The sequence below is a fragment of the Schistocerca serialis genome, chromosome 12 (genome assembly GCF_023864345.2).
Source record: "Schistocerca serialis cubense isolate TAMUIC-IGC-003099 chromosome 12, iqSchSeri2.2, whole genome shotgun sequence".
Taxonomy (NCBI): domain Eukaryota; kingdom Metazoa; phylum Arthropoda; class Insecta; order Orthoptera; family Acrididae; genus Schistocerca; species Schistocerca serialis.
The window spans coordinates 102,843,631-102,858,457 of record NC_064649.1 but is presented as its reverse complement, the minus strand read 5'-3'; the positions used below and the strand labels follow the sequence as shown (position 1 = coordinate 102,858,457).

The following is a 14,827-nucleotide window of genomic DNA, read 5'->3' as shown; positions in this document are numbered from 1 at the left end:
GTACCTAGAAGATTCTATGGGATTGCTGTCAGCTTCACCAGCTTCGTTTCAACTGACTGTATCTCGAGACTCGTTTTCACATACTTCATCTTCCCTTTCTATAATATTGCCTCAGAGTCCATTTCCCATTCGTTTCCCCGTAGTATAATTGTGATTGGTTCGTGTGAGTGCGAATCCAAAATTTGGACTTAAAGGGCAGGGGGAAGGTACCTGACAGAGTTTTGTGGGAGGGGATGGGTGGAGGAAATGAAGTCCAGTTTCTTACAAAATGCAACTAAAAGCCAATGAAAGCTGTTCATTGATCGCCAAATGTACTAATTCTTTGTAATGGTACCAACTAATCTTCAAAGTACTTATTTGAGAGAATGTATTTTGTAGGAGATTTGCAAATATTACTTTGCTATCAGGCAGCTAATGTTCAAGTACACAGAACTGTTTTCTGTGTTCGCCTTTTTAAAACTTTTTGACATTGGCTGGTAACGCGAGAAAAGCGTTGCAAACAGAATGTACGACTTTACCGGAAACTTTTAGAACAGAGAGGTACCCCGCATTTTCAGTCACGAGGAGAGTACCAGTGGGTTGCGGAAGTTAGTGAGTTCGCGATCGTGTTCCGGGTTTGTTTGTTACTATCGAACACAGATATTGTGTTCCCTTTTTTCTAACTGATACCGAATTGATACATCTGTCTGTGCAGTGAAGCCGGATGCGAGTTTTTTGCACCATACAGTTAAGTTGTCTAACAGTCGATGTACTCGGACATGAGATCGAAAACCTTGCGTATGTACACACTCGCACAGAACTACATTATTTTGTGTGTCTGTGTGTTTCTGTTCAGTTTCATTATTCGAACCCAGACTTTTGAGTGCAGTATTAATAGCAAGTATTAATATTTGGAGTATCGTAAGCTCGGCTCTCGTCGCCCTGTCCTCTGTCGAAGTATTGCTACAATCTGAGTGACAGGAGGAGGGACGTCTACCCAACCTGTCACCTTTCCGTGCTCTCACAGCACTGCCCACTTGTGTGCACCTGTCTGCTGTGTACAACTGATTCACGTGGATTGCCAGATGCCTGCAACTCTGCTGTGGTAGCAACGTGCTTCAATTCCGTTGTTGCTGTACATTTTCTGGCCTTTGTCATATCGGTTATCCCCTCGCCCAGGCACCTGAGGTAGGGAAACTAGTGTGTTATTTTTGGTAAATGTTTTGTGCAAAATTTACAGAAATAAAAAGTTACAAATTATTCCTTAATTAAGATACAGTTTATGCTGACGTAAAAATGAAGTCGTTGGTGCTCATAACCTAATATACTTTTCAATTTTAAGTTGCATGAGTTAATGTTATCAAGGTATGGGAGTATATAACCACTTTAATATTTCTGTCATGTAGAATATGCTATTTGTAACTTGTAACTATTGTAGGACTTATTTCCCAATTCTTGAGAAATTAATTGTACTTGTTTCTCTGCTGCAGAGAAGAAGAAAAGGAAAAAGGTGTCAAGTAGTTCTGCTGAAACAGGTAGTGATTCTGATGCAGATAAGAAGAAAAAGAAGAAGAAAAGAAAGAAGCAAAAGAAAGAGAAAAGGTAGAGCTTACAAATACTTAGTTGTGAATGTCTGATAGTCTATTTTTGTCATTGTACGAAGTCACTTTAACTTCAGTGCCATTGGCAAATTGAAAGGTGACGATCTTTCATAACCTTTATGAATATTGTCTTAATGTTAAACCAGAATAGATTCAGTTTGAAGAATATTTTGAAACACGTTAGTGGCTTTGATGTGTCTTTATTAGGTACGGCTAGGTTACTTTTTCAAGGTACCATTTGTCATCAGTGCTGACAGGTATAATTTAGTGAAAAAATATGCAGTGTGGTAATGTTTGGTATCAGAGAAGACTCAAATGAAAGGACATTATTGTTGCAGTAGTGCTTCTATCATAGATAGCAGCTGATCAGGTAGAATATTAAACACAAACCTATCTCATTACACACACCCATAGGGAGAACATCTGAAGTAAAAGTTAATTCTAGCAAAGAAGAAAACAGCAATCAGCTATTTTAATAGCGTTATTTGTTTACTCAAATAGTGCTGTTGCTGGATAATTTTTGTACAGTTGCTCACTTTTATATTCCGTTTATCAGCTTTTGCATTAGTTGTTGGCTATTTTTAGCCCTTTTGGCAAATTTTCATTGAGTGATGGAGCCCTACATCAAAAAGTATAGGAGAAGTATCCTACTTAACTGTAATGGTACTTAATAACGGGTGAAAACAATGTAAAAAAAAAATCTCCGAGCCAATGTTGTTTGCAGTTTAGGTTGCTTTCGTTAAAATTCCCACTTCATTATGTTGCACACTGTTGATTGCTTGTGTTCACGAAATAGTAAAAAATATATAAAGCAATTTTTTTATATATTTATATAGCAGTGCAACATGAAGAAATGGGGAATTTCAACATAAGTAACCTAAACTGACATCAGTTCTATCTTAGAAATTTGTTGAAGCTGTTTTATTTATTACTTACCGTTTCAGTTAAATAGGAAATTTCACATATAGTGTTTTACTATAGGGCACCATCACCCAAACTACCTTGCGCAACAAGGGAGAGAAAAACGCCCAAAAACTGAGGTGTAACACGTCACTTTGCTCTTTCAAACCAATGAACATTGTCTGTGATTTTTAAAAGAATTTTCGTTGTAGTTTAGTAGACATTTACCTTCCGTGTGTGCAGTTTTTTTTTCTTCTCTGTACGTGCCCCTCGAGCTGAGGTGAACGCAGTGTATTTCTGAAATGGGTAAGGGGACGGTAATATTGCGTTGTGTTTGCAGCACTTGTTGCTGCGTGCAATTACTGTGCCACTTATGTTCCGCCTAGGAGATATGCTGTGGTCTACACAGCCCTCAGGAGTTGGAGACATTTCTGTTGTCTTTATGAACAAAGTTAGCCATCTGTCGAGAGTCCTGATGCACGAGAGACATTGTAAGAGGCTGATGTTGTATGACTTGGGATTGTAAGCAGTTGTTAAAAATGCAATGTGCACATTGTAATGGGATTTAAATACATCTATTTCAAGGAAGAATAGCCAAACTCATTCAGTAATAGCTAGCCTTTCAAGTAACTTTTCTGGCTGATGCAGGCATTGCAGTGGATGAGAAGGATTCTGAGACCGAGATATCTGGGCCATCAATAATCGAACTAGCTGTGGCGCTGTTCGTGTAAATGAGTAGTATCGTTAACATTGGCTGCTTGCTGGTTCTTCTTTGCAACAATCGGCTTGTGTTTTTTATGCACCCACAGTTTCAAAATGTCAGTTTTCAACAAAATAGATTATCTAAGGTTTTGACAGAGTAGCTAGTACAATTTGAGTCCTGAGAAACTGTTGAATGGTGTTGTAACTTTATTACTTACATAGTCTGTGGGAGACTAGGTACGTTTCCATCATAAAACAGCAGATGAGGTTTAAGTAATTGTCACAGGGCTTAACTGAAAACCACGGTCTTCTGGTTTCCCTCTCAAAGATACAGCCAAGTGAAGTCACATATTGTATGATTGAAGGTGGAGGGAGAAAGGGAGGGAACTATCAGCTGCATCGGGACTTCAGGCAGAATCGGCAGCGAGTGAGAATGTGTGCCAGACAGGGACTCTAGCTCGGGTTCTCCTGCTTACTGGGCAGTTGTGTTAAGCACTGCGCCATTCGGACAGTGTGTGTAGTGCAAATACACTCTCCCCGGTCAACCCACATTTCCACGTATTGCCACCTATCCACAGTCCCCGTCCATGCCCTCTGTGCTCACTTATTTAGATTCCCGGCGGAAGTCTAACAGTATTGTGCATCTGCACTGAAGGTTGTCAATTCATGGCCCATCAAGGCATGTCCGAAACCGCAGCTGTGATACATATTATGTACATTGAAGATACGGGCGGTGGGGGAGGGGGGGGTGGCGCAGGGGAGGTTGCGGAGAGCGGTGACATGCCTGAAAGAAGAGACACCACACATTCGTATAATTGATTTACCTCGATGGGAAATGAATTGACAACATTCAGTGCAAATGCACAATATTATTAGACATCTGCTGGGAATCTAAAATTAGTGACTGTGGAGGACATGGTTAGGTGGCACTAGGTGGGAATGTGGGTCAGCTGGGGAGTGTTCAGAGATAGTCCATGCATTTGTGCTGAGCACGGTGTCCAGATGGTGCAGTGGTTAATGCAGCTGTCTAGTAAGAAAAAGATCCCAGATTAGAGTCCCAGTCTGGCTCACATTTTGACTTGTCGCCACCAATTCTGCAAAAAATCCTGATTCAATTGATATTGCCAATTTCTCTCCTTTTCTTTCCTTTCTACCTCTCCACTTTCAGTCTACTTAGGACCGCTGCGGATTCCACATGATGTCTATTCTTTTGGATGTGTCCGAAAGAATACACACCACGCATTCATATAAATGAAGTCGCGTAGTTGTTATGCTCTTGATTTGGCGAGTTTGTTCATCAGCAGTTTCTCCTAAATCACTTCACATTAATGTCTCAAAACATTATAAATGACAATGAGGATTTCCAAAATTAGTGGGGTTCATACAAATTGCCTTTCTTGTTTAAGAGGGCAAAGTTCATAGACTCTGCTACATATAGAAATAAAATGCAGACATATCGAATATAGAAAGAAACAATGTTTTGAAGCACATTTGCTGTAGGGGATGCTGGGGTGATTCCTTTGGAAGTCGTGGCAGATTTTTCGTTCCCATACTTTGTCAACCTGAGCTTGTGTTCATCTCTAACGACCTCATTGTCAGTGGGATGTTAAACCCTGTCTTCCTTATTAATAAGAAACAGTATTGTATATTGTTGACCATAGATGCTAAGTCCCATAGTGCTCAGAGCCAGTATTGTATATTATGTGGATAACCTCTTATAATTGATACAGTTTGCTTGTATCATAATCTGTAAGTGACTTCTGTGGGTCTTCATGTTATTTCTGAATTTTATATTTTGCTGGCTACCTGATTATTGTATGTTTGTACACATAGTTTGGGTAAAGTTTTATTGACTAAAATTGTTTCGTTGTTGCCTGTCTTAACAAATGACAGTTGTGGATGTAGCACCATTCGTATTCGGGCTTTGTGAGTTGTCGTTGACTGTTTGTGTGCGCCCTCAGGAAGAGCCACAGTTCCAGTTCGGAGGACAGCGACGCCAGCGCAGAGAAAGATGACGTCTCCAGCCCGGAGGGGCAGCCGCACCCTCTGGTCACACTCACGAAGATCGATCCCGACGAGATACCGGACGTGCCACGCAACAAGTTTTTGTTTCGTGGTGGCAACGTGGCTGCCGACAAGGACAAGAAGGACAAAGAGAAGGACAAGGATAGAGACCGCGACCGTGAGAGACGGCGACGGAAGGCGCGCATACGTGGTATTACCAAGAGTGGCCGTCTCATCAAAGGCCGTGGAGTATTTGTAAGTGGAATCTGTGTGGGCCTCACTTGCGAGACACGCGTTGCAGTTCTTAGGACTTTCTTCGATGTTGTGATTATTTTTCATTTAAGGACATCCTAGAGTACTACTCCTGGCATTAACATTTTGTGTGATTATGAAATATGATTTTCAGGTTATAATATGTACATTGCTGATGAAGGGTTTCATGATAATTCTTTCTCGTACTTCTACTACAACCTCAATTATGTGTATAAGGAAAAAAGTGAAATGACAGCAATTCATACAAAGCTGATATGTTATTAAGAATCACTGTTTCTACAGTTACGAATAAGTGTCTGCATCCAGACAAGACCGTATCTCTCTAAAAGATAATGTGTGAGAAAGATGTCTCGAAATTCCAACGTCATAAAAAATCCACTGAGAAAGTGCAGCATTTGTAGTAGTGTGATATTCTGTTGCTTCTTTACTGTGATGTTGGGTGGTGATGTACAGTCAGATTGTAAGACTTTGTATTATTCAATCTTGCTCACCTTATTACAGGGTGTATACGACCCGGGACAACTGTGAGATCCGGGAAAAACCCAGGAATTTTTTCATACGGGAGAAAACTGGGAAAAACCAGTAATGTTTCATTGTTTTATTTTTCAGTTAAATTTTTGTGATTTTTGACTGGTAAGAACCAATACTCCAACAAAGGATATTACTTTATCTCGCGTCTGCAGGATAATACTGCAGCAACAAAACATTAACAAGAGGAAGAAAAAACGAAAATAAAACTTAAGTCGCAAAGAAAGTCTGTCATACAAACCAACAAAACATAGCGCTCATACAAGTGTCTGCCAACAGCAAAGTGTGTCAAAGGTTTTAGAAAGACTGTGCAATGATTCATAACGACAAATTGCCTCCAATGAGCGTGACGTGACAGCTGTTGACATTAGATTCGTTTGAGCAGTCGCAGGCGGACTCTTGTGCATGTGCAGTTGAGTCGCGTATGGATAGTTCCTTCTCCCACTGCTGGCTACGGATGTGTGGCTGGGCACCACTATCTAGTATTGCCCCAGTTCGGATATATCATAAATCCGGGGCTGATGCACAGAGTTGTAGTGGGGAGGTGGGTAGTCTCCACATTAAAAATCAACTCTCCACGTGACGTGTGCTTACATTTTGTGATTTTGCTGTTTCCTCTTCATTTATTACTCTCACATCAAATGAAAACAAAACGCATTTCTATGGCCAGGAGCTATCAAATGAATTCAAATACATCGCATAATTATGGAAGGCTAAAATATTGTTTTCAGGTTTTATTTCCACCTTTGACTTAAAGCATTAGTCCCCTTGCAGAACAATGAAGTTATTTTTGTTGCTTTGCTAAAGAGATTTGGCTTTTATTAATCTTTTGCACTGAGGCAGTCAATTTATTTGAAACGAAGTGTTTAATTTCACACTGTTGACTAGTTTCAACTGTTCGCTGCATTTCAAATGCACATTTTCCATTTTCTAGCTCACATGGCATTATGCCATAATAAAGAACCAAACATGAGATAATCCAGTACTGCTACTCAAGAAAATTTACATCCGAATCTGGACATACGAATGTGCACTTTGAGCTGAATTATGCATTTTAGTATGGTTCACGAAATTCCGATTAACTTGAAGTATCCTCTGATGTCTTGTTCAGATCACAAGATCTTTTAATGTATTACATGTATGAACATACGGGTTTCCTGTGTCATTGTAGCTGCGCAAGAGCGGTGGCGCCTGTTATCTGGCAGTCTCTGGAAACTGCTGAAACGAATCAGTTTCTAACAGGTCATGGGAAAAGATTGCGGATGGTGGTTTGAAAAGCGTTAATTTCAAAGTAAATTTCCTTGTACTATATTCGAGAATGTATGAAGAATTTCTTAAATCTCAGAGCGTTTGACTCTCAATTAAAAATCAACTCTTTGAGGTTGACCATCTAGAAGAATTTCGAGCCCAGAAGATCAGGCATTTGCGTCGTTAGTAAAAATTTTACTGGGATATTTGTGTGATATATCTTAAAGTGTAACATGCGCAAAATAGATCAACATTATATGTGGAAGCTTAGCTTCTCTTGCAGCTTATTAATCTTCGATACCACGATTATATGTGAAACCTTGTTTTTCTTGTAGCAGCACTATGTATATTAATTTAAACCATCAACTTTTCTTATTTATGTGTTCGCACTACTTAAGAGTGATCTTGCTATTGGCTGACTACATCTCGTGCCCTATGCTGTTATCAGCTGGCGAGATCACATGACATGAGCTTACAAAAGCACGTCACAATCTAGATTTCAATGCTTTGGAAAGTAACATGCGGTGTTTGGTGGAATTCGGATTTATGTCTTCGTAACATGAAAATATGCAGCGTACATTTTGCTGCTGCACATCGAAGAGCTTGGGCTGAGAGTCTGACAGAAGCAATGACTTATTTTCTGCGAGTGTCCGGAAGATGTTTTGAATGAAATGTTGAAAATCATTCTTTCTCATTTTTCCAGTTAAGATTTTTGTAACTAAACAGCCAGTTTTCAATTTTTGGTCCTAAATCATCAAGGTTCCTGAAGACAGATATGAAGCTGTGGAAAGAGCGATCCACTCGTACATATCACTGACAAATGTGTCATAGCATTTGTTGATTGCACAACTGAGCCTTTCCTTTTTTTACTCTAAAATTATTCAGTGTGGTGTTCGTGCAGGTCTCTCATGGAACCCAACTGATCGGCATTGTAAACAACAGTTGCACGGGTAGCAGCAAGCTTCATCTTCACACTGTGGTGCATTGTCTCTCACGAGCAGCCCTAAAGTTTTCAGACTTTCTCGAGCTTCATTTTGTTGCAAATTTTTTTAATTTGTGTCACTCTTTGTAATTCGTGGTTAGATTTTACGAAACAAAATTCTTTGCACACTGCTTAGCTTCAAGCGTTTTGTCCCTTCTTTGTCTAACCAAAAATTAACAGCTTTTCCTTTGTCACTGAAAGCCATTGAAATATGGGTTTGATTTGGGCTAGGAAGGTATGCCAAAGTCATTCGAATGAATGTCCAAGAAACTACCAAATGACACATATGTTGGTCTTAGAGTTGTTTTCACAATATTGAGGACATTCCACATAAGTGGAACATAGACAAAGGCAGATGCTATCAACAGCCATTTATTACAAAAATGAAATGAATGTTAATTCGTTTTACAGTGTTTCAGTTGCTAGCTCAAAGAGCTACTAACAGTTATTGTGGATCTTAAATGAATTACAAATTTAAGAGAGTAGTAACTGTGAAGAATAGTGTCGGAGAAATGTAAACTTGAACTAAATCTTGCATTACAAATGATGATCGGGTTGTGTCATGTTTTCTGTTTACGGATGTACCATATACAGAGGCTGTACGCCTGCCTTGCAGTGCGTGCATAATTAGTAAGCCTCCAGCTGACAGATTACGAATTTAGCATTGTTTTTACAATATTTGCCGTGTGTCTTATGAGCTAAAATTTTGACAGTGCATTCCTTTTGAAGTATTCTTTCTGTATAAAAAATTTCATAGCATGTTTCAACATGTCAGATTGGGCCCTTCCCTTGTGGGTTCTACACAAACTGAAAAGACCAAGTGCACTTGGTCACTGCCAAATCATTAAAATAACATCTCAGTAATCCCTCCAGTACTTTGGTAAGTGTGTCCATCATCACTGATGTTACGGCAGTACAGATCTGGTGCTTCAACTCTTGCAGTTTCCATGGTGGAGCTGGTGCATAAACATTGACCTTAATGAAACCCCACAGAAAGAAGTTACAGGGCAACAGATGTGATGACAATGGAGGTCAGCTGAGAAGTGCTGCCTTAAGAGCTGTTAGATGACCAATCCAGAGGCTCGATAGTTTCATTCAGTTATTCACGCACTTGGCGACTTCATTGAGGAGGTGCTCTGTCTTGTTAAAAAATGAAGTTGTCCTCTTTTAGCTTCAGAAATGAACAGTGTTGTGGCATAGCAAGATACTGCTGACTGTTAACTGGATTTCCCTCAAAGAAATACCTTTGGGTGAATCTCGTACATGTTAAGTGTGTGCATGGGGGGTTGTGAAGGCTCCAAATTCAGACATTCTGTTTGTTTGCTTTCCTACTTAGGTGGAAAGGTGTTTCATCGCTGAACACAATGTGTTGTGCGAAATTACTGTCACTGTCAACAGCATTCTGGATCTCGCCAGAAAATGTGACAAGTTTGTGTTTGTTGTCGTGACATAGAGGCTGTAACTTGTATGGTTTCATAACTGACCGATGTCTCAAAATGCACCAAATTGTTATTATACTCAGTTGTAACACCAGACTGGCACGAGGGATTGATTTTATGGGGCTATGTTGGAAGGCGGTTTGAATTTGTGCTGACATTTTCATCGGAAACAGAGGGTGGCTAAGAATCTTTCCTTTACATACGCTTTTTGTGTCTACAAATCTGTCAATTCCATCTATTCAGAATATCGGTTTGGTACCTCAGACTAAAACATCTTTGTCATGTAATCACAGAATTGCACTTCAGACTTGAAAACACAAAAGTATTTCTGCTGCGGAGTAGCCGTTTTGCAACATTGTGATAGTAAGCGAGCAAACAGAAGAAAACTGACATCTAGTGGCAATGTATATAAACTAGGCACTGTTACATAAGCTGGGCCGGGGTGCAGTGGTAGGTAGTTTTGACAGTATAATGCTTTGTAATATGTATATTCATTTTGAAACATTCTGTACTCTAAATGTGATGTTAAATACCACTACTCAGTGGATTGTCTGTAGAGCTGTAGAGGGAAGTGAGATACAGTTCTTCAATGCTCTCTCTCTCTCTCTCTCTCTCTCTCTCTCTCTCTCTCTCCCCCCCCCCCTCCCCGTATCTGCGTGTGTGTAAGCAAAAAAGTTCATATATAAATATGGATATTTTTCATTTTCTTTCTTACACACAGTTTATTTTTGTATACCTTTTTGTATTCAGATCTCCAGCTGGGTTCTTATTTTCAAATATTGTTTCCTGATGGCTAAATGAAATGTGCAGAATGCCTACCATTAACTCTAACACAAGCTCCTGAATTCCACATTTTGGATTGTCTTACTTGCTCCAATACCCCAGATGTCTGCTGTGTCTACTGAAATCCTCCTCGAACATGTTGTCGAAGAACATGAACATTCATTGTAAGTCCTTTAACGCCCCCAAAAAATGAAGGATCAGTGGAGTTGAGATCAGGAGATGGACCAGGACAAGATGTTACTGCTCCAAGATCTATCTGTTTATCTGGGAAACACCATGTGTGTGAACCGCACCTTCTCACATAAGTGAAGTGAGACGTCTTCCAGCAAAACATTTAAACATTTGGTTAAAAATTAACTGTACGATGCTCCAGTAGGCATTCCACGGAAAGGGAATGGTCCTGCTAATCCCGTGTGCAGTAATGCGAGCCTGTGCATTAATGCTTCTGGTTTCAAAAAACTGCATTACGTAAAAAAAATGAGATATATTTGTTAGCCCCCTGATGTATTTATCCATTAGGGATTGTGAAGAAAAAATTGAGATTAATGACAGCATGCACAGACAAATTTCAGCAGTCGCTCATCTTGTACTCTGTATGTGATTGCGGGGGGAAGCTATCCTGACGTGTGGTATCGTGCTGAGTACCCTCTACTGTGCATGGCACATTGTCTTGTAGAGTGTGTATGTAGTTGTAGAATCATTCTGTGTGACCAGTACAGAATCTCAAACATTTTGTAGCAGCACGTGCAGAGACTATACGTTCAGTCCTCGTCACGGAACTTCCCCTTTCTGGCATTCTTTAGCTCGCTCGGTTCCTGTGTCTCAGCTAACTTGTAACATATACTTGCAGTGTTTTGTTAACTGATACTATATACTATTGTTCCTATGTTGGGTTTACTTGCCAGTTCTTGCAACTGTAGCGGTGCTTGGAGTCTCTTGTTAGAGTGGCTCTTCACAAATGTATATAAGAAATGGATATTAAATGTGTGTATCAGTAAAGGGGGCCAGCAGGTACATTTGACCTGGCAGTATTGGCCTTTATAATAGTATTTCTGTGGGCTCACATACAATAACTTGTTTGGTATGTAGTCACTTGCTCTAAAGCTCAGTGCATTTAGCACTAAACTGAACCAATAATTTTACATTCCTATGGGAAGGATGTGTGAATATATGGTAAAGTGAAGTGTTTCTTGTTTCTTACAGTGTACTTTCACCAGTACGTAAGTTCCTAAAGCTTCTGGTGTTTGTTTTATTTATTTATTTGGAAGTAGCATTAAATGGAAGCTAATTATTTTTAATAAAAGGTTTTCATTAAAGTTTTATTTCTGAATGCACATAAAAGTGTATAATTTTTTATTTTAATAAAAGGATTTTAGTAAAGTTATATTCCTGTACGCATGAACATTTGTATAATTTTTATTTATTAGCATTTCAAACACCAACTACCAACCACCACACAAGTTGATCAGCAAATGAGTTTGCGACTGCCTTTTACATAAAGCGTATGGAAGTTACTTTTAACAATGTTTTTATCTACTGTATCTGGTGTTAGCCAGGTATTTGCCTACACATTAAAATGGGACCTGTAAATTCTGTAATCTAAACTACATATGTATAGAGGACACTGCACACCATTATGATGTACTTAAGCTTATACAACTACAGTCTGTTACGATTTGTATGTGTCTCTTGTTGTAATGTATTCTTATGTTTTTAGCACTGAGGATAGCCACACTGTGGTCGAAATGTAGATCTGCGACAGATTACTAGTGACTGACTGCTGTACTTTTTCTCGACTTTAAATATTTCTGTTCTTTTCAGCGTTACAGGACACCATCTAGAAGCAGATCAAGGAGTGTGACTCCACCACACTGGAAACAAGCCCAGAACAGAATTATTAAGTACAGTGAGTACGAGGTGAGTGGATATTGACATAAAGGGTCAGCCATTTCTATCCGCAGCTGTATTGAAACATTCAGATTTCTTACAAACTTTGTGCTACCAGTAGTACAATATTTGTTAAATGTCGTGGGATTAGTTGTGCTGATAAAAGGAATCTCATCCGGAAATATTTGCTCGGTGTTTATTTCCCTAATGTGGATGTCAGGAATAAGTAGTAAAGAGTCCAGCAGTTGATCTGTAACTTACGTATCTTGTTACATTGAGGTGTGACACATCATTTGTAGAACAAGATTTTCCATACTCTCAGTATCTAATGGCCGACAGAAGGTGTTTGTGGGATAATGTAGTCAGTTAGTAGGAAACACCCCCATTTTGGGAGGTTTTTTGATGATTTGTGCACTTCCGAATTGTACTGATCCTGTGCTGTCAGCGATGTGAGTGGCGTACTGGCACTTCTGCCTGACGGATGTTGACATTTGCCCTGTGGGGCCGTGAGGCAAAGGTATCGAACACATGTGACAACAAAGACATCACACGGTGTCTATGTTCTGTTTTTATCGTTCTGCGTCTCGTATGAGATGGTCACATGACAGCATCCAGCTGGAATGTAAAGCATCTGTAGTTGATTCATTAAGAGAAGTTAGACTTGAGCATAATAGGAAATAAATCAGAGCTCAACTTCTCTGAGTGTGTTATTCTAGTGAAATAACACACTTAGAGAAGCTGAATGCAATGTATTTTCTATAAAGTGCAAGTCTAACTTCTCTTAATGAATCAGCTACACATGCATTACATTCCAGGAAGGTGCTGTCATGCATCAGTCTCACACGAGAGTCAGAGCAGAGTATCAATGCCGTGATGATTTCTTTGGCTCCATACCGTTCCCTCACAACCCCACAGAGCGAACAGCACCAACCAGCAGATAGAAGCATCTGTCGGCAGCTCGCATCGCCGATTGCAGAGGATTGGTACAATTCCGATCTGCAAAAACTGTCGAAAAACCTCCCGATAGTGGGGTGTTTCCTACTAACTGACTACATTATCCCACAAACAGCTTCTGTGGGCCAATGTATATAATGTCTGTGGAACATCTGTGAATGACATGTTACACCTCATATTCTCTCACTGAGATGAAAGACTCCATGCTCATAAAATTAGTTCTAAAAGTTCCACACAATTGCAATGAATATAAATTTTCAAACACTTGTGTAATTTTACAACTCTACAAAATATTAAGCTTCTTTGCAGTTAAGTTTCCCTCTAGGACTTTGCATAATGTTCCACTCAACTCGTCTCATTTTCAACAGTTACCTCCCATCATTACTTTACCCAACACCAAGTAACATACAGATCCGGTCCCTATGGGTCTCTCGTACAGTTTCCTTTTTCATTACAGTATTTATCACCGTATAATTTCACCTCTGCTCTTACTCGAGCTACATGATCTCCAATTTCCATAGGTATGGGCATTCCAACATGCACAAACATTTCTGTAAGTTCCTTGATATATTGCACCAGACTATCTATCTTGCTTTCTTTTCTGTATACAGCTGACACCAGTGTACTGTCACGTTCTCCAGGTCTTGGCAGAGATATTTGTATTATGTTTACTAACTTTTTTAAATTACTTATCTTAATTCATTCATTTACTTGAAGAGAGATTCTTGGATTGAAATAAACAATCTATTTAATTATTCTTAACCTCAGATACTTGCTTCCCTAAACCATAGTAGAAATGTACCCATATTTATGAAGTTTAAGCAGCCTAGCCCATACCACACTACACTAGCCTGGAGAATGCGCCCATAACATCAGCATCCTTCTTGTCCACGTTTACACCTCATTCTAAGGGCAGATACTTCTCAGTTATCTTTCGATTTGAGATCTCAGTGTCCCTTTATAACTCCTTCATAAAAGCAGTACAGTTCCATTCTTTTTCAGATATATCCGACTGAAGGTGTAAGTCATTCTTTCTGTAGGTCCATTAACCCTTTATCTTCCTAACGTATTGCCTTCGGGCGTACCACATCATCACTTTTCAATTCCTATACAAAGTATCGTACCCTATCCTCTTCTGAGATGATGACGTTACTCCTGTCTTGACTCCAGTGATCATTACCTTGCATACATTCTTGCCTTTATCAAGCCTTGCCTTACATAAATACTTACACCTCTTCACAGTAGAGGTTGAATATCTTTGTTGTATGCTTCTGCTCACGCAGTACCTTCTGCCAGTAACTCTATTCCACCCGTTTATCTTGGTCTGTGGTCATTGTATTTGAACTTCTTTTTCACCCTTTCCCTATTTTGAATCTACCTTGTTACAGGTACTTATCAGAATGAATACTAAGTGGTACATGTCTGCAGTTCTTCTGTGTTCCCACTGTTACCATAATTGATGTGTGATGTGTGCACATTCTTTCATCTCCTTTCCCGTTGATATGCTGTACGAACCCTTTCCCCGACAACATGTGACACATAATTAT

At 39.5% G+C, this 14,827-nt stretch overlaps 1 protein-coding gene across 2 annotated transcripts in view; it reads left to right on the top strand.

Moving 5' to 3' along the window:
- The window catches only part of LOC126428179 (peptidyl-prolyl cis-trans isomerase G), a 57,083-nt gene that overhangs the window by 13,594 nt on the left and 28,662 nt on the right, over positions 1 to 14,827 (top strand). For both annotated transcript variants that reach the window (XM_050090094.1, XM_050090095.1), the window contains 3 exons: positions 1,470 to 1,581; positions 5,144 to 5,441; positions 12,261 to 12,356. In XM_050090094.1, the coding sequence (XP_049946051.1) occupies positions 1,470 to 1,581; positions 5,144 to 5,441; positions 12,261 to 12,356 (506 nt within the window). The remainder of the gene's footprint in view (positions 1 to 1,469; positions 1,582 to 5,143; positions 5,442 to 12,260; positions 12,357 to 14,827) is intronic.